Raw genomic sequence first — 27,006 nt, 5'->3', positions numbered from 1 at the left:
TGGGCAGCCTGGGCCAGGCTCTGCCACCCTCACCATGAAGAAGGTTCTTCTCAGATTTAAGTGGAACCTTTTGTGTTCCAGTTTGAATCCATTACCCCTTGTCCTATCATTAATGAGGTCACCCCTCAGTCTCCTCTTCTCCAGCTCAAGAGCCCCAGCTCCCTCAGCCTTTCCTCACATGGGAGATGCTCCACTCCCTTCAGCGTCTTAATGTTTACAGATATAAAAAAGGGTGAGTGTCAGGAGGATGGAGCCAGGCTCTTCTCGGTGACAACCAATGATAGGACAAGGGGTAATGGGATCAAGCTGGAACACAAGAGGTTCCACTTAAATTTGAGAGGAAACTTCTTCTCAGTGAGGGTGGCAGAGCCTGGCCCAGGCTGCCCAGGGAGGTTGTGGAGTCTCCTTCTCTGCAGACATTCCAACCCGCCTGGACACCTTCCTGTGTAACCTCATCTGGGTGTTCCTGCTCCATGGGGGGATTGCACTGGATGAGCTTTCCAGGTCCCTTCCAATCACTGACGTTCTGGGATTCTGTGTTTTAAGAGAAAAATGAATTTTGAACATTTTAAGAAAACTTTTTGTTGTTAAATGAGAATAATCTGTTCTGTTTAAATTCTCTGCAGAGCAATTGTTGGTTGGACTGAAAGACAAAGACACTATTGTCAGGTGGTCTGCAGCAAAAGGGTAGGTTTCTTATGGTTACTCTAATAAACAACCTAGAAATACAGTCTGATGTAATCGATGATTGATAATTTGTGTGTATTGTCAATATTCACATTTAGTTCAAACGGCTTTAGCACTGCTCATGGTGTAAAGCCATGTTTGTGTCTTTTTCTGGGTGCATATAAGATTGGGTCCACTGTCAAGTAAATTTCAGATAGGTTTAGAAATAAACTCTCTGGCTGAAACTCGAAGAGTGTAAAGTAGCATTTCTTCAAAATGTTTTGTTCTCTTCCGCTTAAAAAATGTATTTCTGTGTTAAGTTGGCTACTGTGTAGCTTTTGCTTCAAGTTTGAGACTGTTGTTTGAGGGTAGTGGTGCTAGGGTAGTACACTGTCGTCTTTAAGTCAGTCATCTTATTGTAAATGTTCAGTAACTAAATTTTTCATTTAACTTATTAATCAAATGCAGTACTAATGAATCACTGTATTCTTTGTTTTTTTAACTTCTTTAGAATTGGTAGAATAACTGGAAGACTTCCAAAAGAATTAGCAGATGACGTGATCGGGTCTCTGTTGGACTGTTTCAGGTAAAAACCTTTTTCCAAATTTAACAAGCATCTGAAACATGTCTCCTTACAAAATGGGAAGGCCATGGTTAGCAAGACAAGTCTAGAAACCTGTAAATTTTGTTGTCTTTCTCTTAGATTTCAAAATCTTCTAAGGCATGGATGTGCTAAGGGTGTTAAATAAAGCAATTATTCCTAATGCTTCATCTTGACCCCACTCTGAAGTGAGGTGGAAGACTGGAGTTGAGCTTTGGAAAAATAAAAATAAAAAAGGCTAATTAATTTGCTGCTTTCAAAATTCCTGGTGTGCTCGTGTCTTGAGTGTTGCGTGCATCTTCAGGGACCTAGTAGAACTGGAAAAGATATTCAAAAAGGTTCTGAGGATCATCAGAGAGAAGAAGCAATCTTTATGTGGGGGAAGGTTAAAACATCTAGGAAAGACCAAGGAAAAAATGGGGTATAATAGGAAATCAAGAATGGCATGGAAGTGATTTTATATTATTAGGATCAAACTGAAGTGTGTCTCCTACTCTGGAGACATTCAAAACCCGCCTGGACACCTTCCTGTGTAACCTCATCTGGGTGTTCCTGCTCCATGGGGGGATTGCACTGGATGAGCTTTCAGGGTCCCTTCGAATCCCTGACATTCTGTGGGTGTTGCATTACACTTGTTCTTATTCTGTACTGAAGGCATGTTTTGTTGGATGTGTCAGAGGCTTTTGGGCTCACTGAAACTTCAGTTTGCTCACATATTGCTAGGATGTTCTTTGCTTTATTGTTGGATGTCTTGTTTCTGCATCCAGGTAGAGCATGTAAAGGAATAAATTATTTTAAAAGTATCGTATGCTTTTTTAATATCAAATTGCTCTTCAGGTCTACATTGAGTACTTGAGTTTTAAGATCTGAACTAGTGTTTTGGGCTAAGCTAATAATAAAAATAATTTCTTTATTCGCAAAAAATACTCTATCAAACAGATGTACTCAGTTTAAAAAAATCTTCTCATATTGGTTGTGAGTACAAATTAAAAATACCAGCTCAAAGGATAACATATTAAAAAAAGAGGGTATGAAGTCTTAAAAACTTGCAAGGAAAGTATCTACTGAGCCGATACTTCCACTGCGTTACGGTGATTAATTTAAGAGGTGCTGCTGATCTCAATTATCCCTGGAGCTTCAAAGACCTGTACTCCCTGTGTTTTCTTTCCTTGTTTTCGAGTCATAGGGATGAGTAATCCAACTAGTAATTGAGTGACCTGTTTTCTTCAGGAACACCTGGGAACGAATGTATACAAGGACAAGGGGCATCTCTGCTGTATTCTTTGCACTATATGTTTAGTGACCAAAATAAGAATAAGTCAGTTGCTCATTAGAGGCACTTTAAGTTAGATCTCTTATGATAAGAAGGAATGATTTCTTCTATGTAGAGAAATGAAAAGACAAGAAATGGGGAAGAAATAAGTGATAATTTTTCACGATGTAGTGAGATTATCAGCACAGTCCCGCATGGGTCTGTATGAGCCCTGTGCTGTTCAAGACACTCATGAAGATCCTGGAAAAAAGGTGAACAATGGGCTGAGGAAATCAAATAATGATTTAAAGGTAGCTAATGTAGTGAAAAATAAAGGTGACAGAAAATGTTATATAAGCCTAAGTTAAGTACATAGACAGTAGATGGCACATGAAACATAATAGCTAATGAGGGCAAACTAATGCACTTAGGGAAAAATGCAGGTAGATATAAAACAGTTGCTACTGCTCAGGAGAGAGACCTTGAAGTCACCAATAGTTCTGTCAAAATGCCAGTGGAGTGAGCGCTCAGCAACTGCCAGAAAAAGGAAGGAAATGGAGCATTAGGTATGATCAGGGACGGAAGGGATAACAAAACTGAGTCACTGACAAGTGATTTAACTGATGGGGATTCTTCCAAATGGAAAAGGTAGAGGGATGTAGTTGAGATATATAAAATAATAAATATGAAAGAAGGAAAGCAAGTAATTGTTTACTGTTCACTCTTTCTCATAATGCGAGAACTGGGAAGCATCAGGAAGTTCATTTTCATGCAATTATAATGGAACTCTGGAAGTCATTGCCATAGGATGTTATGGAAGCTGAAAGTGTAGAGGGAGTTCAGAGAGGGATTATATAAATGAATGTGAGAAAGCCCATCAGAGGTCATTAACAGGACATTCTGGCTGCAGCCTCTGGCTGGGGAGGTCTCTGCCAAAGCCAGGGGGAGGCTGACGACAGAACGATCCCCTGCGCTTGGGCTTTGGCCAAGCATCTGCTATTGGTCCGTGTCAGAGAGAGGACACTGGGAGAGGAGAAGCTTTGATATGACCCTGTCTGTTCAATGTGTTATTCTGAGATTCCTATGCCTAACTTAATACAAAATGAACTTTTTGCATGTTTAGCCATCCAGCACACGCCTTTCCCCTTTTCACTCCTTTATCTGCCAATCCACCAGAAATCGTGTTCCGGTTTGGGTATTTTTCTGCCGTGTTCACTACAAGTTGCTTTGATTTGTTTTATGTTTTTTTAAAGGTGTATAAACACCACTGTTTGCTCGCTGTATAAACTCATGTCATCTGTTTGTTGCAAACTATCATATGTACCTCTTCTGCTAGTTAGGGACTGTGTTTGGCACTAAATTCATTAGTTAGTTTGGAAATGTTCTGTAAATCTCCATCTTTTGCCGGTGTACTAGAAAGTTGTTTTCCCTTTCTGGATGAGTTCCAGCTATGGTACTCTTCTGTATTGAGGTTACATTTATATTGATAAATGGGGTTTTTTTTGGCTTATTTTAACACATTTATAGCAGTATTCATGTTTCATAAAATGGACAAGACTTTCAACTTGTAATTCTTCTATTTTAGAAGTCTAACAGGATTACTAACACAATAAACACATGCTGGTTTGGATTATGTGTCTTTGAAAATGTTAGGAATTCACCATGAAAAATGAAATCCGAAAAGGGAAGGCTGGTCTTAACAAAACTTGGTTTTGTTCTCCGTTTAGTTTCCAGGAAACAGACAATGCCTGGCATGGCGGGTGCTTGGCCCTGGCTGAATTAGGCAGAAGAGGATTGTTACTCCCTTCCCGAATTTCAGATGGTGAGTTGTGGTTGCTGAATGTGAGTAAGTCCATGAATTAATTTACAGTATTAGAGATTGAATATGTGGCAATAGGCTGGAATTTGCTGATGTGAGTGTGATGAATAATGGCTGTAGGATTGACTTCTAGAGTAAAAAATACGCCTGTGGGGATATTTAAGGTACTTGTGTGAAAAGCACTGTCTTGGGTGTGCCTTTTTATACTTAATAAATTTTTCTTTCCAATATGAAAGTAGTTGCTTGGGGTTTTCTTCTTTCTTCCTCCCTCCCATGGTTCTTTGTACAGTTATGTAAAAATAATTCTGTGTGTCTCTATATTGTGTCAGTGTCGTTATTTAAATAAAATATATTAAATAATTGATGAGTAACTTGCACTTGAAAGCTAGTTGCTTATGCTGTTTCTTTCTGATTAAATATTGGAGCCAATTTTGCGTAGTTTATACAATGAACTTTCTAATTTTTAATGGGTTTTTGAAATAGCAGGATGGAAAGAAAGAACATGGCAGAGAAATTGTTTCTTAGTGTGTTCTGTATATATCAATATACATTGAAGTACAGAGATACTGATGGCAAAGTAGTTCTCTGGTTTGTGATTTCGGTCAGTTTTGTATAAAGGTGAAATGACAAAAGCATAATGTAGTAGTAGCCATCCACTATTGCACACTTTTCCAGCAAAGTCTTGGGCTGGTTGGTTCTTCTGATCTCATCCGGCTCTCCTATGTTGAACAGAGAAGTTCAACGCTAATTTTCCAAAGTGTTTGAAAACTGGTGTTTCATACAAGTAAGTGAGGTTGCCAAATCTTTTCTATTCTGAAGATCTGTTGACTTATTCTAAAAGAAACTGTAAAATATGGTATTTAATACTGTTTTTATTATTCTGTCTCCATGAAAAGAGCTCATGTCCAATACAGTATCTGTTTTGCATGTGACAGTTTTTGAGCAGCTAGCGTCCCGTTGGTTTCCCTTTTCTAATTACTTTTGCTCTTGTATGATAAAGATGAGACAGTTAAAAAAATCCCAACTTGAAGAATGAGAAGTCATCTGAAGGTTGAGTTTATGTGTATGTAGACTGGGTATGATAGTTTTACCCTTCATCTCCTCCTTCTACAAGGGGTCAGTGATAATATATTTCTGCCTGTGAAGATTTTAATATATATGCACAATTTTAATTTGTCAGATTGCGTAAGATGTAGCTTTCTGTTGATGGGGTGGAAGAATATAAAACTAAGATAGGGAAGGAGAGAACAATCATGGCAGCAAGGTCTTTCTGGGAAAGAGATGGACATAAACTTCTCAGTGAGGGTGGCAGAGCCTGGCCCAGGCTGCCCAGGGAGGTTGTGGAGTCTCCTTCTGTGCAGACATTCCAACCCGCCTGGACACCTTCCTGTGTAACCTCATCTGGGTGTTCCTGCTCCATGGGGGGATTGCACTGGGTGAGCTTTCCAGGGCCCTTCCAACCCCTGACATTCTGGGATTCTGTGAAGGAAGATTTTTCTCCTTGTTGCATCACGTACAACTTGATCCATCATACTTTCTAACTGCCTTGCTTTTGTAATCTGAGTTAATTGGATTTTTTCTGTTACCATATTCCCTTTGTTGAAACTCAGATTGATATTTTGTCTTTTGATAATCTAGGAAAAGCTCTATGAAAGTTTAAAGATCAGTGTGGTTACTTTTTTGTTCGTTTATCTGTTAGCTCAGCAAGTTAACCCCTGTAATTTACTGATGAATGGTAAACTTCTTGCAATGCTCCAGCTGAGCTGTTAGCTCAAAACACCATAGCGCAAGAAATTAGAAATAAAATCCAAGAACTCTGCATTGCATTGAATGCAGTGCTGCTCCTTACGTAGGTTTATAGGTACTAGTAACGTGTAGTCAGGTGAGGATGTCCCCTATCCATATAATGAATCAAGGAGACATGTATACCCATAGTTTTAAGTGAATAATACTTAGGTTGGGTTGGTTTTACTTAGACTGACAGTGCATACTGTGCAAATTTATACAGGATGTTTATACAGTGGAGCAGCCTTATTTTAATTAAACTTTTATAGCAGTTTGTATAAGCCCCGCAGAAGCTTTAAGACAGACGGAATTCCGAGATTTTTCCTATGGTGCTAATTTACAGATGAATTTATCTGCACAGTGAACTTCTTTCACTGAAGGAAGCTCCTTTTTTAGAGTTGATTGGTATTCCATGCTGAATTGTACTTGGAAATTGAAAAATTAGCTGATTTCTTTGCTAATTTTTCTTCAAAATGCATGTTACAGATAGCGGAGTGAATGTATTTGCGTTCATTAATGAATTGCCAGATGTTTTAAGTACAGGTCACAGATTTATTTCAAAAATTGGAAGTTTATATACATAGTTATAGAAACAGAAAACAGTTTTAGGATGTATAGAGAAGCACACTGATAATTAGGGATATGTGTTTACTGAAGTAAGACCTGCACCAGGAGAGATTGCCTCAGGTGAAATAAATTATATAAATAACTTTTAGGCTTGGAGTTTGAAAGTTGCCCAGTTGTCTCACCTTAGAGGATCAGGCACCTGAATTGTTTAGCTCTTCAAATTTTCAGTATTGTTTTCGTAGGGGGTTCAGTTAAAGGTGTTTGTGAAATAGGTGCAGGCTTTCTTTGGCTTAACTTGAATCTTGTTCTTAGTTGACAGAAGAAAAGCTTGCTTAGCCAAGCTTGTTTAAACTGCTGCCTGCCTCCGAGTAACAAAATTTGGTCTGCTGGTTTGTATTATGGCATAATGGCAAAGTGCATTCACACGATAAACAGTTTTTAGAGTAAATTCTAAATAGCCAGGTTTAATCTTAAGCTAATTTAAACTACTGCACAGTGAAATAAAACGTTTTTCAAACAAAAAAGACAAAAAAACTCCTACTAAATGAAATTAAGCCTGAAAAAGAGTACGACAGTACGTTATTGAACAATATTGTTTCAAGAGCTTAAACGTCTTTTAAGAAGTTGTAAAAGTTATTTTACATTAATACAATTGCAAAAAACCTTGGAAGATTCATTTTGGCTTTAGTAACGAATGCAAAAATTCACTCATCAAAATCTGAGCTCATACAGGGCAAAGTTCAGTTGCTTAAAAATATTAATATAAAATTATGAACATTATTTACATGGGAGAGATTGAACATATCTGGTCATGGACCAAAACCAACGAGACATGGTTTGTAGACATTTTCTGGTGTTGTTGATAAGTAGCTTCTGCGAGCAGAAACTCATTGGGAGGTGCAGTGTTAAGATACCCTTGTTCTCTTCCTTAAAGTGAAGACCCTGCTACAGTCATTTGGCCTGACTCTTTTAGTGCCTTGCTGGGACTTTGCCGATTCTTTTTGATTTGTCCTTTTTTGTCCTTTTACTTTTTGGTTGCACTGAGTATCCTGAGTCTCGGAAGATTTAAGAGTGGCTTCTGTACAGGCAGCGTTACTGTCCTGCGGACTCTGCCCGTCGCCGTCCATCCTGGCTTTGCTGGGGCTGTACGCAGCCAGCTGACACAGAGCTACGGCTGCTGTTTGTTTCTGTTCATCACAGCTGTCAATTATTCTTAAGTCTTGAGCTTCGTTGCTGTGAGGTGTGAAAGACGACTTGTCGCAGGCACCGTTAATAGCGTTCTTGGGGTTACATGCATCTGCCCGGGAGGCGTCGTTTTCGGTGTTTGGAGAAGTAGCAGCACCATTCTCGTGAGATGGACTGTGGAATGACGTTTTCAGGCTTCCTGTGTTACAGGAATCTTTTACCGAGAGGTTCAGAGGCATGTCTTGCAATTCTAGAAAGTTCTGACTTTCTGTTTTGGACGTGGTTTTGTAGGCGTGCTCATGAGCAGGTCCTGTGTTTGTGTCAGCCTTTTTTGAAAGATTAAGGGGAACTATCCCTGTGTCGTCTTCTGTGTTGGACAGTGAGCCTTCATTGTTATGACCTTCATTCTGTGTATGTGGATCTTCATCAGTGACATTAATGCTGAAAGAAATGAGGAGAAAAGAGAGTTTACTGTCAGCTGCTCTTTTCAATTAAGGCTGAGGAAGTGGGCAGGAAAAAGAGAAAGCAATCTATCTAGAAGCCTGACACTTGTTCTTTCTCTTTTAACTCCCCCGAGTCCCTTTTGCCATACACATCGCTGTAATACAGGTAATTCCCTGAAATACACAGACACATGCGTAGTAATGGTGTTGGAAATACGTGGTACACTTAAGGAGAATGAGTGATTCCACTCACTATAGCAACTGTGAGTTGTACTGTGTTTTGCGCAGTTATATAAAACAAATAATGCTGTAAATTGAAATATACTATGGGGCATTACGTGAAATGTGTCTATCTCTGTGTGTCCCTAGTAAACGACAAGAATTTGCCAAGTGATTTTATTATTTTACCTGGTAGGTGAATCTTCTCTCTCTTGCTGTGTCTGCACACTTTGCACTAGAGTTGGTTGATCGGTGCTTTTTCTCACAGGTCTGAAAGCTGTCAGATTTTCTTCTGGTTGATCATACTTGCCAAGCGATGTGGAAGACGACTTGTTAGAGAGGTCAAATAAACCTTCGCATGCGTGGCTCGTCTGAGTGAAGTTGGTCGGGCTAGGTCTGCCGGGGGAGCCTGTTGCTGCGCTTCCTGCGAGAGGGCTCATTTTAGCATTCTCTCGTTCATTTTGGTCATCTTTGGAATGACTTTTGGCATGCAATAATGTCATTTCTTTTTCGTAATCTGCTTGTTTTTTGTGTGAACTTAGAGGATATTGTTGGGATGGGCTTAAAGAAGCTGGATATAGCAAGGTAGTTTCTTCCATGAGGTGAGAATTTTGATCTCTGTTAATACCAGCTACGTGTGAGAATCTGTAAAATGGAGGATCTGTTGGCCTACAAAATCCATATGGTATCGGAGGAGTGGAATGATATTGTTGGAACAATCGATAGTGTTCGTATGCCGACGGATTTATGGGTTTTGGAAGTGGCCCGGGATGAGGAAGAAAGTGTCTTTGATCTTGTGTGCCGTAGACAGAGAGAGCAGAGCTCTCACACTCTGAGTTACCTGGAAGCAAGTAAGGTGTGTAGATAGCCAGCCTGTGCTCATAAAAATGGGGTGAGTACTCGGGAATCATCGGTTGCATGTAGGGTGAAATGGAACCAAAGCCTTTCGTGGGAGCAACTTTATGTGGGAACTCTGGGAGGAAAGGAGAACCTGCTTTCCATGGGTGACTTGGTGCATGAAATGCAGATTTAGTGTGAAAAGGTGAACTTTTGTTAGAGACTGATATAATTTCAGATACTTCGCTAGTGTCCGGGCCTTTACTGTCTCTGTGTTCTCCTACAGGAACGAAAGCCGAGGGTCTCACAATGCTGTCCAAAAGGGGCTGCATGCTGATAGCGCTTTCTGCTGTACTGGCCGGGGTTAATTCCTTCTGAATCGCAGGTTTTTGTCCTTGAATTGCTGTGTTTGGTGCCTGGTTTTGTAATTCAACGTTTTCCTTGGTGTCTTCTTTTGCGAAAGGATATTGAGGCTTTGAATCGAGATTCGACAGTCCATTTGTGACAGATTTAGAGGAAGTCGGTTTGACTGTAGATTCAAGCTGATTGATCTGTTTGGGCTCCAAGGAACTGGTCTTTGGACATTTGATAATGCGATCCTGCTCTGATACTAAAGTAATGGAGTTTTTGCAGAGGCCATATTTCATATGGTTAAAAAGATGGGATTTCTCGTTGCAAGTAAAGGGGCACTGAAAGCACTTGTACTTAAATGGCTTCCCTGGTGGTCTTGGGATGTAATGAGGCTTCTTTGGTTTACGTTCTTTGAGGAGACTCATTTTTTTTTCTGCTGTAAACAATTAAATGTAATGATTCTTTATAAAATCTTTCTTGTGGTTAGCTTTCCTCGGGTTTAGCTTCTTGATATTTCCAGTTTTTCAGGTTTCTAGAATCCGTCTGCCCAGGTGAAGAGAGGAGGCCAGTCCGTGGTGTCTCAGGGACGAGGGGGTGCCGGAAAACAACACTTCTGCAGCTGCTGGTGCAGGAACTGTAACACAGAGTTCAAAATTAGCTGTAGTGGAAGATGGAGCTAAATACAAAGTGGTACATTCTTTTAACCGTGTTCCCCCTTGTAACACATGGTGTGTTGTGGGTTGGTTTCTTTCTAATTCTAGATGCCAGACTTGACACAGACATGCAGTTGTGGCCAGAAGTGGCCTGATTTTCAGCAGTGCCTGTCACCTGCCGCTCCTACCGGCTTGAAAGCGTTTGCCTTGAAAACCGAAGGCACGTTCATTGAGAAGATGAAAGTAGAAGTCTAGGTGGAGCTGTTGAGAGAGGAGTGGAGGTGGGAGGGTGGGAAGAGGCAGGTCCTGGCAGCGGCTGGATGTGGGACAAGCTTGTCGGGCTGGTTGGGGAGAGAGGGAGGGAATTTCCTGCTGGGTGCAACGCGGGTGTGGAGTAGATTGGTTGGACTGGAGAGCTGAGTTGGCTCTTTGAGAGACTGACCAACCCCCTCTTTTCACCGGCACGGCATTTCCTCACAGCCTAATCTCAATGGATACCTCAAAAGTGGCCAATCTCTCGAAGGATAAAACCACACCAATTTTCTTCCTCTTCCTAATTCAATTAAGAGAAACGAGTGCTGCAATATCTGACTAATAGAATCTTCTGCGTGATAAACACATTTCGCATTCTTCTGCTGCGTGGCTCCTAACATACTGCGTATAGTTAACACGGACACTCAAGTGAATAAATTCAAGTAAAAAGTGTCTGGCAGTATTTGATTTACGGGGAACGATCTATCTGCCTTTCTTCAGAAAAACTGAGTTTGTGGATACTTTACACAGCCTGATGATTTGCCCAGTAGATAAGTCAGGAGGGCTTGTATCGGCTTGTTCCATTATGTTCACTGATTCTGAAGGCGTGAGAAACTCTCAGAGTCAAGTTCTCATGATTTTATAGGATGTGTTATGGCAGAGATCTAAAAACTGATGATTTCATCATGAACTATAAGCATCATTATCAAAATGATGACTGTTGCAAAACCACGTACTGTATCTATTGTGTTACCCGAAACTACAGGAATACTAATTGTAAGACTGGCTAGTATAGCTCGATATTTTTTCTTTTTTTTTAGAAAAAAGGGCTTTTTACACATAGGTTTGAATTAGTAGTGTTAAAATACTCACTTTAGGAAAAGAATTGCTGCTAATTACATGCTGTGAGATTTTAGTTAGAGATGTTTTGCATTCTAAATCAGAGATTATTGAATAGAAAATGACATGCAACCTTATGAAAACTGAAGGCAAAGCTACCGAATTGCTGCTTGTTTCATCAGGTATAGTAATTTTAGCAAATTGTATTAAATGTTGTTTCTGATGTCATAGAAATGTTAATTTTGTTAAAATAGTAATTGTGAGGGCACCCTGAAAAATGCAAAGCTGCTCTGTAACTAGAAAAAACATACAAGCCTTTTCTTGATATTAACAAATGATTAAATATGCAGCAGACTGAAGAAAAGGGGACATGGAGAGAAGTAGCTTTTCATTTTTCAGGTTTTGGCAAAGCTTTTTTGGTGGTTTGAGTTGGACACCAATACTGCAACAATGAACAAAAATCTGAATTATACAGCTGCATGTTAAAGTCTTGTCATTGGAGTATGGTTACAATGGTAATTCGGTGAATTTAAAAAAAATCATGCAGTATTAAAAATATTTTAAATAATGAGAACCAGAATTCCTTTGAATGATTAAGAATAATGCCTGTACATTAAAAAATATGCCGGGGCGTGGGGCGGGGGGGAGGTCCAGATAGGTGACTGGACTTTTTTTCTGCCTTAAGTGAGCTTGTTGCTTTGTTTTTTCTTCTGACTAATGATGTATAACTAACATGGACAGTTTGCAATGGACTCGGTCATGTCAGTTCGTACCGGCTGTTCTTTATATCTTCTTGGAAGTACTTGGACTAATTATTCTCGAAAAAAAATATTGTTGTGAAAACTCCATTGCATTCTTAGCTGAGCCATTTATGATAACAGTCTGAATTTGCATTCAGGTGCAGCATTTATAATAGAGACATGTTAATTAGATTTTCTTGTTCTGCTAGCTTTCCTTTGCTTAATAACGCAAATTCCTGTGTGTCCTGTTCCCCCCCACCCCGACTTTGTACTTGCTATTTAACTTTGATTCAAGTTATTCCTGTTGAACCGAGTACTAACTATCGTTTCTTAATAAGACAAAACGCATCGTTGCAGTTTTCATGTTAGACATTCCGAGCACCGGAGCTTCTTTGCCGTGCGTACAAGTAGGAGAGAATTACAACAGCTTATTTTTTTGCTTTTAATGAGTTTTGGTGGCGCTCCGCCTGCAGACGGCTGCTCCCCGGACCTGCTCCTCCGACTGCGGAGCTGTAGGACGAGTAGCTTATTTGCCAGGGTGTTTACCTTCTCGTAAATGTAGGCTGGTGTCAGCCAGATGAATGGTTTGTTTCCCTCTTTTACTATTTAATCCCTTTATTTTTTTTCTCATGCTTTAAAAATGCCAGTAATACTATATTTCTAAACCCAGACAAGAAGGATAATTTGAGTAAAAACCAGGAGTATCTGGCAGAGATACGTATTTGATCATTAAAACTATTTGATCACACACGGACAGCTGGAAAAGACGTTAATGGTTTGAAATAGGTGCAAGCAATTAAAACTGGCTCTAAGTAATGGTAGTTTTTTGCAGTTGTACGACATATGTTTTGTGCTACCCACATTAAAATTTAGTATTAGAAAGAAAAATCAAAACAAGCAGTAGATTTTCCTCAAACTTGAATGCCATCACTTGTAATATCCTTTAAAACAAGAAAAAATTCTTCAGTAGCAGGATAACTTTCATGTGATATTTTTAGAGTGAGAATTTATTTCCCCTACACCTGATTTTAGAAACGCAGAGATTTATGTATTATTAGAATTCTATCTTTCTACATTTGAAAGGTAGTAGTACTGTTTATTTATATTTTGATTGCAAACAGGTTATTGGGATAATGTTGGTTTAACTTGAGGCTGTCTCGGTTGTTTGTTTCCTGTCGGTGTATCCTCACGGCTCTCACTTGTAGCCCTTTCCAGCCCGAGACTGAAAGCCCCAAGTTTTCTTCCTCCTATTCCTACGAGTCTGCTGTTGCTACCTCCTTGCCTTTGACATACCAGCAAGTCCAGAAAGCAAGAATATCCTTAACATTGTGTGCGTGAATAAATATATAAACAAAAATGTACGTGGGTATAAGTATATACACATATATGCACATAGGTATTCGTACGCATACACGTATATATGTACATATATATATGTGCATGTTGTTTTTTAGGTTTTTAAGTAGACTAAATTGTTTAAGATGCCCAGCTGATCAAAGAGGAAATTTCCAAATGTCTTTTATTATAAGCAGGGACAGTAATTATATTTCTTTTTAGGCCACTGCTTTAGCAAACTGCGTAACAGTTTGTCATGTACACTCCATTATTATTGCAGTGTCCTTTTGGTGCTGTTGATCTCTCTGCCCAGGAGTACTCACTGGGGTGGAACATTTTGAAGGACATGCTATAATTAAAATATTGTGATGTGGCATTATTGCATAACTCAAGGACATGCCATTGTCACCTACCTAGAGTGTTGCAAGAACAAGATTTGTGAGTTTTATTCTAGCTGAAGATTTTCCAGTGATTAACCACCACTCCCTTCTAAACTTCCAGTTCCTATATACTGAAAGATAAATTTTAACGCAACTGTTTGTTAATTAGGAGGAAACACGGGTGAGAGGAGTGGGTTGGTGAGGACGGGAAGGGAGCGGAGGGGATCGCGCAGTGTCTGTGTGTGTGTGCGTGTGGGGGAAGTACAGAAACATGTTAAATAAGTTCATTAGGCAGTGTGGATAAGAAATAAAAATCTTTGTAAATATTGATAATTCGAAGTCTTAGTACACTTTAACTGACTAGAGAGATAATAATTCAAAACAATCCAATTTTTGGTGCTAATTTCCCAGAAGCTGGAAAATAATAAATCAAAACAAGAGCACTTTATTTTCATACAAGCTTTTCAGATTAACCTGATACTACGCCAAGAAGAATATTTGGCAGACTAAATACAGCAATTTTAAGCAATGCAGCTTTTTGTCATACTTTAGTATAACACTTTAACTTCCTGTACAAAAGAAGGTACTTAACCCACTTCTGATCGATGCGAGTTAGGTATTGTAAAAACTCACAAGGGTTAGTTTTTCTCTCAAACTGAAATACTTCTCTGTCCTGTTGAAACTTTCTGCTGAAAGCTTGAACTGGTGCAGTAAATGCACCTGCTGGGAGTAACGCAGGCTTTTGAGACAGCTGCTAAATGAACACCTCCGATTTACTCGTTAGATGTTAATACAAACACACTTTATTGGAAAAAAAAGGCTGTAAAGAAGTGTACTCACCAGGCACACAGATGTCTGCAGCCTTCCAGGGGATCCCTGTGGGAAGCTGGAGCTGTCACTGCTGGGAGAGAAGTACCTGTTCTGGGCTTGGGCTCTAAGTGAAACTGCAGGAGGTTGTTTCAGGGGAGGGACTTAAGAAGTGTAGGAGTTGAGCCCTCGGGGTGTAGAGATGCACCTGATATTACTCCAGCCTGAAGCTACGATTCATTTGTTTGCGTCCATTGCTTTCATTCAGCATTACCTCAGCATCTAAGCTATCGAAGGGAGCTCTTGTCGCTTTTGTGCCCTCCAACAACCTAGTTTTACTCTAAACTGTAGTGGCTGTTCCTCCGAGTTTCTCTGCACCGTGGGGTCAGGAATGGCTTTGGTAATATCCTGAGCTTTTAATGGATTTAACTTCCGTAAAGGTGACTTGTGAGCAGCAGAATTGACTCTGCATGGGGGGTAACAAAGCTTAAAAATAATAATTTTATTCTTTTATTAAAGACTGACTTTTTTTAATTGAATGTCTTTGTAGCTTTAATATTCTTGGGCTTTTTTTCCTCCCTCTCTCCATTTTTGTTTAAATCCTTATGTCCGTCGTGAGTTGCCTTTCTGAAGGCGGGACTGAACCACCTTCACGCTCACTTGCCACAGGGACCTGCCAAAGCTTGTCTATAATCAACAGTCAAATGTACAGATCCTGTACATGGGAAGGAGTCACCTCAGTAGGAAATTGATTAGCGCGTCTGTACGTTTGCTTAGGAGCTGTGTGGCTGAATGGTGAGAAGAGAAAGTCAAACGATCATCCACTGATTAGTACTAGTACTTGCTTTTAGTTTCATTTGAGTTAGAGTTTATAAATGATGAATTTATTAATGTATTTGCCAGTCATCTAGTGATGTTGCTGAGTTGTTTAGTGAAGTAATAACCTCTTGCATACTGGTTGTTAAAAGGAAAATCTTCTGATAGTTCTAGCTCTCTCTAAAAATTTTTACTGTTACTGAATGTAAAAACAAAGGGTTTTTTGGCTACTGATTCTCATGTTATTCAGATGTTAAAATTGCTGTTCGTAACTGTTAAATTCAGCTGGGTGCACATGATAACTCTCTTGTTTCACCCACTGCTCTGTAGATAAGACAGCTGCAGATTATTGAAACCTTTAAATATAGAAGTAAGATGAGTTTTATATATGGCAAAACTATGGTCATTTGAATGAAAATTAAAGAAATTGCCACTATAGAACCTGTTTAGGCAGTGGGTAAAAGTTGTTTAAAAATCAGTCTCTAAAGCAGTGTCTCAAAAATAATTTTAGAGGTGTGGCCTGTATCTCAGTGGAATAACGTATAGACATCTGCTTTCCTGGCTGGGCACACAGATGCACATCCTTCCCCTTGCTATGCCAACATAGTTTTCTGGAATTTTTTTCTGAATGTAAGCAGTTGTTAATTTTTAGGTAGGCAGGTGACTCTTTTAAAAATTATTTATTATTATTTTCTTGTAATGCAGCTTAGCAGTGTAAAACGATGTTTCTGAAAAGACCTAAGGAGAATAGTCCTTGGTGTTGTCACCAGAAGATGTTATTACAGAATTGACTGGGTTGGAAAAGACCTCAGAGATCATCAAGTCCAACCCTTGGTCCAGCTCCAGTTCATTGACTAGATCATGGCACTAAGTGCCATGTCCAATCTCAGTTTAAAAACCTCCAGGGATGGTGAGTCCAGCACCTCCCTGGGCAGCCATTCCAATGCCTGACCACTCTCTCTGCAAAGAATTGCTTTCTAATATCCAGCCTAAATTTCCCCTGGTAGAGTTTAAGCCCATGCCCCCTTGTCCTATTGCTGACTGCCTGGGAGAAGAGCCCAATCCCCACCTGGCTAGAACTGCCCTTCAGGTAGTTCTAGAGAGTGCTGAGCTCAGCTCTAAGCCTCCTCTTCTCCAGACTAAACAAGCCCAGCTCCCTCAGCCTCTCCCCATAGCTCTTGTGTTCAAGTCCCTTCCCCAGTCTTGTTGCTCTTCTCTGGACCCGCTCCAGCACTTCAATCTCTTTCCTGAGCTGAGGGGCCCAGAACTGAACACAATACTCCAGGTGTGGCCTCACCAATGCAGAGCACAGGGGAAGGATCACTGCCCTTGTCCTGCTGGCCACGCTAGTTTGGATACAGGACAGGATACCGTTGGCCTTCTTGGCCACCTGGGCACACTGTTGGCTCCTGTTGAGCTTCCTGTCCATTAGTCCCCCCAGGTCCCTTTCTGCCCGACTGCTCTCCAGCCACTCTGTGCCCAGCCTGGAGCACTGCACCGTGGTTTTTATGGCCAAAGTGCAGGACCTGGCACTTGGCCTTGTTGAACTTCATCCCATTTGAATCAGCCCATTTTTCCAGTCTATCCAGATCCCTCTGCAGAGCCCTCCTGCCTTCCAGCAGGTCGACATTCCCTCCCAACTTGCTGTCATCAGCAAATTTGCTGAGGATGGTCTTAATCCCCCTAAATCATCAAGAAAGATGTTAAACAGGACTGGACCCAACACTGACCCCTGGGGACACCACTAGTGACTGGCCGCCAGCTGGATGCAGCCCCATTCACCAGCACTCTCTGGGCCCGGCCCTCCAGCCAGTTCTTAACCCAGCAGAGAGTGCACTTGTCCAAGCCATGGGCTACCAGCTTTTGCAGGAGTATATGATGGGAGACAGTGTAAAAGGCTTTGCTGAAGTCTAGATAGACCACATCTACAGCTCTCTCCTCTTCCACCAGGTTGGTCATCTGATCATAAAAGGAGATCAGGTTGGTCAGACAGGACCTGCCCCTCCTAAACCCATGCTGGCTGGGTCTGATCCCTTGTCCATCCTGAAGGTGCTGTGTGATTCCATTCAGGATGATCTGCTCCATAACCCTGCCAGGCACCAAGGTCAGGCTGACAGGCCTGTAGTTGCCAGGGTCAGCTTTGCAGCCCTTTTTGTGGACTGGGGTAACATTTGCCAATTTCCAATCATATGGGACCTCCCCAGTGAGCCAGGACTGTTGGAAGATGATGGAGAGCGGCTTGGCGAGCTCTTGTGCTAGCTCCCTCATCACCCTAGGATGGATCCCGTCTGGTCCCATAGACTTGTGAGGATCCAGATGGCTCAGTAAGTCACCAGCTATTTCCTGCTGGAATACAAGGGGGCTGTTTGGCTTCCTATCTCTGTCAACCAGCTCCAGAGGCCAGTTGTCCTGAGGGCCACCTGTCTTACCGGTAAAAACTGAGGCAAAGTAGGTATTAAGTACCTCAGCTTTCTCCTCATCTTTGTTAACTATATTTCCCTCAAAGTCCAACAGAGAATGGAGGTTTTCCTTGCCTCTCCTTTTGTTATTAACGTATTTAAAGAAGGACTTTTTATTAACCCTAACAGAATTGGCCAAATTGACTTCAAATTGCACTTTTGTTTCCCTGATTTTTTTTCTGCATGATCTAGCTATTTTCAGAAATTCTTTATAAGTAGCCAGCCCTTCTTTCCACAGTCGGTAAACTATCTTTTTTTTTTTCTGATTTCCTTCAGAATCTCCCTGTTTAGCCAAGCCGGTTGTCTTCCCCGCCAGCTAGCCTTTCGGCACACTGGAATAGCCTGTTCCTGTGCACTCAAAACCTCCTGCTTGAAGCATGTCCAACCCTCCTGGCCCCCCTTGTTTTTAAGCATTGTTTCCCAGGGTATGCTCTGAACTAGATTTCTGAATAGGCAAAAATCTGCCCTCCGGAAGTCCAGTGTAGAGGTTTTATTAATGGCTCTCCTTGCATCTCTGAGTATTGAAAACTCTGTTATTTCTATTATTTCATGGTTGCTATGCCCCAGGCGGCCTCCAACCACTACATCTCCCACCAGCCCTTCTCTGTTTATAAACAGTAGGTCTAGTGGGCCTTACCCCTGGTGGGCTTGTTTACCAGCTGATGAAGGAAATTGTCCTCTCTACACTCTAGGAACTTCCTAGACTGCCTCTTCTGTGCAGTATTGAGCTCCCAGCAGGTATCTGGCAGGTTAAAGTCACCCACAAGAACAAGAGCTGTCGATTTTGAGACACCTGCCAGCTGCTTGTAGAATAATTCATCTCCTTCATCGTCCTGGTTGGGCGGTCTAGAACAGACACCCACGAGGATGTCAGCCTTGTTGGACTTCCTCCTGATTCTGGTCCGCAGGCACTCAACCTTGTCACTGCTGACCCCAAGTTTAACAGAGTCATATAAAGCCACCCCTCCACCTCTCCTACCCTGCCTATCTTTTCTGAAGAGCCTGTAGCCACACATAGCAGCACTCCAGTCATGTGAGTCGTCCCGCCATGTCTCTGTGATGGCAACTATGTCATAGCTTTCCTGCTGCACTTCCAGCTTTAACTCGGATCAGTCAGAACTCTGGTACCCACGTTCAGAGGATGTTCCTGGTTATCAGACAGCAGTATTTCCATCTCTTTCTAGAGATGCCTTACAAATTCATGAACCAGTTGGTTACCCCAAGAAAGAAGAAGGATCCTAGGCAGATGTGAATAACCACGTGGTTGGACACCGGTGGACATGGAGCTAGTGCAGCATACAAAGGAAATGTCTTAGACTTGCGTGACTGGCAGTAATCACTCCTGGTTTTGTCATCTTAGTTGTGTATCTGCATGGGTGGCTTTGAGCTAAGCATTCAAGAAAGTCCTTTTTTCTTTCTTTGATCGCTTGAACTGATCGACAGATTTTGCTATCTGTATTGTATCTGCGTGTTTGGGCTAGGTAACTCCATACTGTTCCCAGGGGGGGCAAATGTATTTGAATATAATTGCTGTAACTCCTGCTGTGCCCCAAAACATTACATGATTCTTGTACAATATTCTCATAATTATTTTCTTCTATCCCATATGAATAGTTATTAGTCTTAATGCTTTTTGAGTAACACCTTTGAAATGTGCCTTTGTTTTTCATAACGATTCCAGTCCCTGACTTTGGAGATATGTCTGGGCAGATTACCCTGCTGATGTTTGTGAGCCACTTGTTCATGATTACTAGAGCAAATTATTTGTATGGGAAAAGAATAAAAGCTCAGCAGTTAATAACAACTGCAGATCATATTTTTAGATATTTATTGTGGCCTGTGCTGTTAGTGTTTGGCCTGGAACGAGGATCAGCTTCCGATTCCCATCCTCACCCCTGGGCAGTGAAGCATCTTGGGGGAAGCAGGTAACGTCACAAACCGAGACTGCAGGCAAAACTAGGGACAGTTTATAAGAAGGGGTTTTTAATAATCATTCTTTTCATTGCCGGTGTGTGAATTTCTACATTTGGAATTGCAGCGCTCCTAAATGAAACACTTTTCAGCGTGTGTTAGGGCCAAAAACTTAAATTTCAGTGTGGTTTCAGTATGATTTCACAGCTTTTGTTTTGTGCTGTATTTGTGGTTTTGTAGGCTTCAGACTATTATTTATAGGGGTTTTTTATTTAATTGGGTGGGGATAAAATACTAAACAAACAAGAGAATCCTAGTTTACTTGAATTTCTGGTTTGCTTGTGAAAGGACGTTATTAAAATTTCTCTTGATGACAGCATAGTATAAACTTTCTAGCTAATAAGGTGTGTCATATATAGGAACATGAAACTTCCTTGGTGTTCTTAATATGTCAGTGGTGAGATTAAAAGTGTTCTGGTGTTAAAATCTCTCAACAGCTTGTTGACTACTGAATAGTCGCAGCTGTAGCTCTAAATGGCTATGGGCCTAAACTTTCTCTACTTAAAACCAGAGGAAGTCTCTTAAATGAAATCAGTGGTAGGAATATTAATGTTTAACAATCAAAGATACGTTGCTCTTTTTTTTTGTTTGCTGTGCTTTATGTGATCCTGGTTTTGGTATAAAACCAGATATGTTTAAAGTCAGGTTGGAAACATTTGCATCTGTGAAAATTAAGAAGATTGGAAGAACTGTGTGGTGACACGTGCAATGAATTGGTGCTTATCTTGGGAGGATTCCAGCGAGAAAAATGTGCTTTTTGATCCGCTTGCCGCCTTAGATACCCTTACTCGTTCACAGTGGATAGACTAAAACAACCCAACAATCCTTCTCTCCTTTTCTAGCCGTGGCAACAGTGAAAGGAACATTTAAACGGATGGCAAGAATGCTGATGAGATACACAGATAATGGCTAATTCAGGAGTCTGACACCGGTGGGTCAATACAAGTGATCCAAATCTTGAATTTGAGTTTTTTAATCTCAGAATAAATACCAAGGGTGGAAATGGGGGGGAACACACAACCAAACAATGACTCATGAAGACCCAGGGCAAGAAAGATGCTGAAGGGACTGGAGCATCTCCCTTATGAGGAAAGGCTGAGGGAGCTGGGGTCTTGAGCCTGGAGGAGACTGAGGGGTGACCTCATTAATCTTTACAGATATATAAAGGGTGAGTGTCAGGAGGATGGAGCCAGGCTCTTCTCGGTGACAACCAGCGGCAGGACAAGGGGCAGTGGGTGCAAACTGGAACACAAGAGGTTCCATTTAAATTTGAGAAGAAACTTCTTCCTGGTGAGGGTGGCAGAGCCTGGCCCAGGCTGCCCAGGGAGGTTGTGGAGTCTCCTTCTGTGCAGACATTCCAACCCGCCTGGACACCTTCCTGTGTAACCTCATCTGGGTGTTCCTGCTCCGTGGGGGGATTGCACTGGATGAGCTTTCCAGGTCCCTTCCAACCCCTGACATTCTGGGATTCTGTGATTTATAATTTAATTTCAGAATAAAAGGAGAAGCAAAAAGGTGTAAGAGGAAACTGTAGGGAGCATTAAAGTCTGCAGTTTTAAGTACTGGGAGTGAGGGGGCAGAAGGTTTCAAAATAGTGGCAGCTAAAGAAAGAATAGCTGTGTTTGCATGACTTGTATCTGCAGTTTTAAAATTCCCTCAGCTTCTATTGCAAATATCTCATTAATTTGGTTAGAGTGGTAATGTGCTCTGCGGTAGTACCAGCTTATCGGTGTTCCTGGTACAGAGAATGCTCACATGTTTGCCAGTATTGATACCTGATTCCTGTGTATTTGAGCTGAGAGTACAGAGAATGGTGCTTCCTGATATTTATGTATAGCTTGATATACTTAAAAAAACCACAAAGTCTGAAAAGCTCTTCACACAATGAAAAAAGAAACATTTTTTGCTTGTCCAGTTTCACCGTGCCATTTGTTAAAAGGAAAAAAGACCTAACAAAAGATAAAGACAACACTGCTTTCAAATGTGTTCGAGAAAGAAGTTTAACTTGGACTACAATTTAAATAGTCTTATAGAAATATGTTATGTAACTTTTAAAACTTGTTTACGTACTCTGTTTTGAAGGGTTACCCTCTGTGTTTTCATATTCCAGACTAAGTTGCTTGCTATTGATTTGCAGCTGCCAGGGATTGTGGAGGAGGATGCAGCAGGAAGTCTCTGAACTGTGTTAGTCTGTGCGGCAGTGGTGGTTAATTGTGAGGCTTTGGGCAGGATTCCAGGTGCTTTTCATCATAGATACGGGAAGAAATGAAAAATATCTACCTGTCTTAGGTGGACTCTTAAAAAGAGAGAACACCCAAACCTGAAAGGCTGGTTACAGGAGAATTTCTTAGTTCTCTAACACCCAGGTGAACTTTAAAAATGATGCACGATCTTGAAGATAATATTTTAAAAAGTTCTAATGCATATGTCATTGTAATAGTTTTCAAATTAGCAAGGAAGCATTAGAAATAGTGCAGATTTTCTTTTCTCTAGCCAGCAGGTATGAGCAGGGATAGATGTCACAGCTGAAGCTGTAACAGGAAAGGTCCCTCCCCCAGCACAACTGGGAAATGGTATAAATACTAAGCAGGGAATAAATGACAATGAATTGCTTCCAGCTTTTTCACCGTAGGGTTTATCTCAGTATTGCACAACCTTAGCCTAAAGGTTGGGGTTTCTTTGGTGATTTTTCTTTTCTGACATGTGGTGTTATAAGTTTACAAAATTTTTATACTCCTTCAGTGTAAGTAATTCATTTGCGTAGTAGGATTCTTTCATAAGCCTGTTTTTTCATGTCCTTGAACTGCAGTTTGCTATCGGTGAAGTTAAAGGAAGAGCTCTGAGCTGTAAACCTGTAGGAAGGTCTCTAGCATGGCCTTGGGCGTGAGTGGGCAGATGAATCCCCAAAACATTCAGCGCTCTGTGTTTCAGAGAAGGTGGATTAATACTGACTTAGGTCAGCTGCAGACCTTTCAACGTAGCTGGGCTTAAAGATTTTGAGTTTTTATGGCTGCATTACAGAATGATGTTGAGATAGACTGGCCAAAATCCAGATGTCTGCTTCCTCCCTGGCCCCCTGCCACGCTCAAAAGCTCGCACTAATTTCAGTGCTGTAGCACTCCTGCTAACCTGCCATTAGTTTATTGAAGCAGATACCTGGGCAATGAGAGCTAGCGTCCATTTCTTTTAAATACTGTATTTAAGTTATATGACTGGTATCAAACAGTAAGTCTTTGGCAGAGGTGTAGTTAGAATGCAGTTCTTTAGGGCAACATCCAGCTCGACCAGCAGTCCCTTCCCTCCGCCTGAAAGCCAGGCTTTGCATTACATGTTTTCCTCCCTCGGCGGCAGCGCAGACAACAATCTCCTCTGCTGCCCAGCTGTGATTCATTGCTGGAGCAGGTCTTTCCTGTGTGCTCACTGAGATAGGTCCATGGAAAAAAAAATCACGTGACTATATAATTAAAGGCTCTCTTAGTTCATTACATAGGGAGAGACTGAAGTGAGATTGCAGCCAGACAGACACAGCCCTTCGTAGTCATGGGTTAGAAAATGCTTATTTGGTCTGTGGATATGCATATATCCAGCCTTCTATGTGTGGGTCAGTGTTAAGAATAGTGAGAAAGCAATGGCAGCTTAAGAGGCTCGAGCTGTTAAATTCTCACATCTCTTGTGAGGATGAATGAATGAATGAACGAATGAATGAATGGTGAAATTCTGCCCTTCTTTCCTGGACAACTCCTACGGAGGTCGAGCCGGAGTGCAGGAATGAGAGGAGAGAGGCCGCCTGGGACACATTTCAGGCAGTTGCCCTACGGTGTTAGAGCATTTCACTGGAACACTGGGGGTTTTTCAACAGACAAAGCAGCACATGCATGTTCTGATCCTCAGTGGAGATTTTATCCTCTGGATGAGATAGTCCTTTAAGAGGAAATTCTGAAGTAGACGCCTTGTATAGAAAAATGAAAACAAATCATAAACGTTTGGCAGAACTTTAGGCAAATATTTATTTCTGATCATGGGCCTAACCCCAAATTATCTGTGTTTTCATCTGTGTTGATACATGAAATATTAGTATAACAGCCCTAATGAAGTTACGATTAAGACCTGCCTCTTTCTAAAAGAGGTTAGAGTGCCATGTAAGAGCATGTGGTCTCAAGTCTGAAATTCTTTACGTTGAAAAGGCAGAGTTCTTTTTTTAGCATATGCACGCTGGCGATAGGTGTGCTGTTTAAAACATGGGAAGCCGACGTACTGGAGATATGGCTGTTTACTCTTTTTTTTATGCCCGAGGCTCACAAAGAAGATGAAGCTACTAAAGGACACTTATGCAATGTGCTACTTTTGTTAAAGAAAAATGTGAAGAATTAAGTTATTATTCTTTCTGTTGATACTTATAGCTGTGTTTAAGCTTCATAATTCATTAATTTTTAGCTGACCCTACAGTGACGTTGTGTGTGCTTCCTTCAGCACTAGCACACATCCATTGCATCGTAGTATTTTTCTTATATTTTATAAATCTATATTTGCAATATATTACTTATGAATTGAGAAGACTTCTCCTGCATAAGTGGCCCATATCAAAACTTAAGCCTGATCTAAAAGGTGACCTGAGCTGTTTTACGAGTGGCATGTTTCTGTTTCCAACAAAATTTAAACAATTCTTAATTATCTTGAGTTCCAGTGATCAAGTCTGTTTTAAATGGAATAGCATTGACATGGAATTTTGCAATTTTCTCGTGGAGACAAGACCTAAGGCTAAGGAACAGGTTTGTGTTGTTTGTTTGTTTAATTGCTGTGTTTGTATGTTTTCTATGATAAACATTGGAATAAATTAAAAAAATGACAATCAGAAGTTAAAGTAACGTGGGGCTCCTGATGGCATGTGTTACAGTCTAGGTTTGTGTGCAGTATGTGTTTAAAGGAATAGTATGACGCAGTTTTTATTTATGTACATGTGACCTTTCAGTATACAATGTCTTCCGTAAGTTTTCTTAACCTTAAAGGTGCTAAGCATCTGACTCTCTAAAATCTGTGTTTAAAAAGCAAAATATCCATGCAACCTGTCTCCAGTACGAGGAAAAAAAAACCCAAGTCTGTTGTTTGTAATGCTTTGAAGGCAGAAGTTGTTTCTTTATTTTCACAAGGCTTGGGCAAAGAGCTGTGTTGCAACCTGCAGTTATGTTGTTAGGTAAGGCAGGGTGGAGTGGAACAGGTGCTTATTAATACCTCTAGGCTACAGGGAAAGGTGACTGTATTTTCTGGAGCGTTCGCAGACCTAAACAGGTGGATATTGCTTTAATAATTAGGTTGAGAGTGGACACTACTTATCCTCTGATTTTAATTGGAAACTTTTAATGTTGATCTATGAAAAAAATGCTAACTTTCAAAGTTTAGTAGCTATTTAGGTCTTCTCCTTGTTGTATCTCCCAGCCTCCTACTTTTAAATAAAAAAGGCATGTTCATAATTTCAAGAACAAAGAAATTTGTCTCTTCCAAACTAAAATAAGTTTCTTTTGGAAGTTTTTTTTTTGCTTAATATTTTTTTTAAGTTGTGGTTTTGTTTTATAAAGTTATTTTAGGTGTGAACTCGGCGTGATTTTAAATCTGAAAATTTGAAGCAATACAGTGCAGCACTCTGACCACACAGTGCTTGAGAGGCGGTTTGAATGGTGACTCGAAACTGCGTAACAGATGCAAAATACAGAATCCCAGAATGTCAGGGATTGGAAGGGACCTGGAAAGCTCATCCAGTGCAATCCCCCCATGGAGCAGGAACACCCAGATGAGGTTACACAGGAAGGTGTCCAGGCGGGTTGGAATGTCTGCACAGAAGGAGACTCCACAACCTCCCTGGGCAGCCTGGGCCAGGCTCTGCCACCCTCACCATGAAGAAGTTTCTTCTCATATTTAAGTGGAACCTCCTGTGTTCCAGTTTGCACCCATTACCCCTTGTCCTATCACTGGTTGTCACCGAGAAGAGCCTGGCTCCATCCTCCTGACACTCACCCTTTAGATATCTGTAAACATGAATGAGGTCACCCCTCAGTCTCCTCTTGTCCAGCTCCAGAGCCCCAGCTCCCTCAGCCTTTCCTCACACGGGAGATGCTCCACTCCCTTCATCAACGCTGTAGAAGAATATGAATGTGAACAGTTTATATCGGATAAAAATGTTCAATAAAATTTAACTTAGTATTTTGTGTTTAGACTGAAGATGAAAACTATACATGAGATAATGCGAGCACAGAGTCTGATGAACTGTAGATTAGGAAGGTCTTTTCTAAGCTATTTCAGTGACAGTGGACTAAACACTGCAGGGGGTTTTGCTTGGACTGCTCCCTCGGGCCTCCCTCAGCCGGGCCCTTCTGACACTGCAGGAAACCAGCGTGGAAAAACCCCGCGTCCTGTTTGCAGAATTCTAGGGTAAAGAATGAAGTGAAACCTGGAGTTGTTGGTAGTGTTTCTTTTGCATTTGTATACCAACAGGAAACTTAATGCTGGACCCACTTTTTCAAACACGCAAACACTTGTCGGGGTGATTTTTATACAGCATTTCCCATAGTCCACGGTTCACCAGTAAATATTTGACCAATGATACCATGAAATCTTTAACAGGTGATCCCTAGATCAGTATTTCCCTTATTGGTGCCATTGTATTTGTATTTACTTAGCCCTTACTGCTGCATACTTCACCTTGTTTTCCCTCTTCCTTCCTCCTCCTAAGTGTCCGCGTTTGGTTCCTTCCTTTTCATTATCCCCGTTTTTTCCAGACTTGCCACCAACGTTGTTCCTCTTGCAGCAGCAATGCCTGGAGTCCCAGACACACGAGCGGGACTCCAAAGAGGTGTGAGTCCAAAGGCTGCATGTGAGGGAATGGGGAAAGCTTGAGCTGCTCAGAGCAGTAGTGCTGCTGGTCCTGCCATCTCCTTCGTGTCTGCTGGTACAGACCCCTGGCAGCATCACTGCTGTCTTAGACTGACCCTGATAAGCCCGGTTCCATTTGTATTGTCCCTACCACTTGGGAAATC

The 27,006-nt window shown here is 41.1% G+C and overlaps 2 protein-coding genes across 4 annotated transcripts in view; one reads left to right on the top strand and one right to left on the bottom strand.

Moving 5' to 3' along the window:
• Nucleotides 1-27,006, top strand: part of TBCD (tubulin folding cofactor D) — a 116,911-nt gene that overhangs the window by 22,527 nt on the left and 67,378 nt on the right. For all 3 annotated transcript variants that reach the window (XM_065034601.1, XM_065034600.1, XM_065034602.1), the window contains 3 exons: nt 627-687; nt 1,178-1,252; nt 4,247-4,341. In XM_065034601.1, the coding sequence (XP_064890673.1) occupies nt 627-687; nt 1,178-1,252; nt 4,247-4,341 (231 nt within the window). The remainder of the gene's footprint in view (nt 1-626; nt 688-1,177; nt 1,253-4,246; nt 4,342-27,006) is intronic.
• On the bottom strand, nt 6,655-14,921 carry ZNF750 (zinc finger protein 750). Its single transcript, XM_005503166.3, has 3 exons — nt 14,766-14,921; nt 8,727-10,359; nt 6,655-8,316 (listed from the first exon to the last, which is right to left on the bottom strand). Exons 2-3 carry the CDS (start codon nt 10,148-10,150, stop codon nt 7,596-7,598), a joined length of 2,145 nt encoding a protein of 714 aa, XP_005503223.2. The 5' UTR covers nt 10,151-10,359; nt 14,766-14,921; the 3' UTR covers nt 6,655-7,595.

This window comes from Columba livia, chromosome 18 (genome assembly GCF_036013475.1).
Source record: "Columba livia isolate bColLiv1 breed racing homer chromosome 18, bColLiv1.pat.W.v2, whole genome shotgun sequence".
Classification (NCBI taxonomy): domain Eukaryota; kingdom Metazoa; phylum Chordata; class Aves; order Columbiformes; family Columbidae; genus Columba; species Columba livia.
Note: the sequence above shows the minus strand (reverse complement) of the source record. Positions and strands in the feature narration are given on the sequence as shown.

Bases quoted from the DNA above. Each gene is read 5' to 3' on its own strand.
- ZNF750 (XM_005503166.3), bottom strand. From the start codon at position 10,150: ATGAGTCTCCTCAAAGAACGTAAACCAAAGAAGCCTCATTACATCCCA. The intron at 8,317-8,726 runs GTAAAATAATAA...CATTTCTTTCAG, and splicing joins AGAGAAGATTCACCTACCAG to CATTAATGTCACTGATGAAG.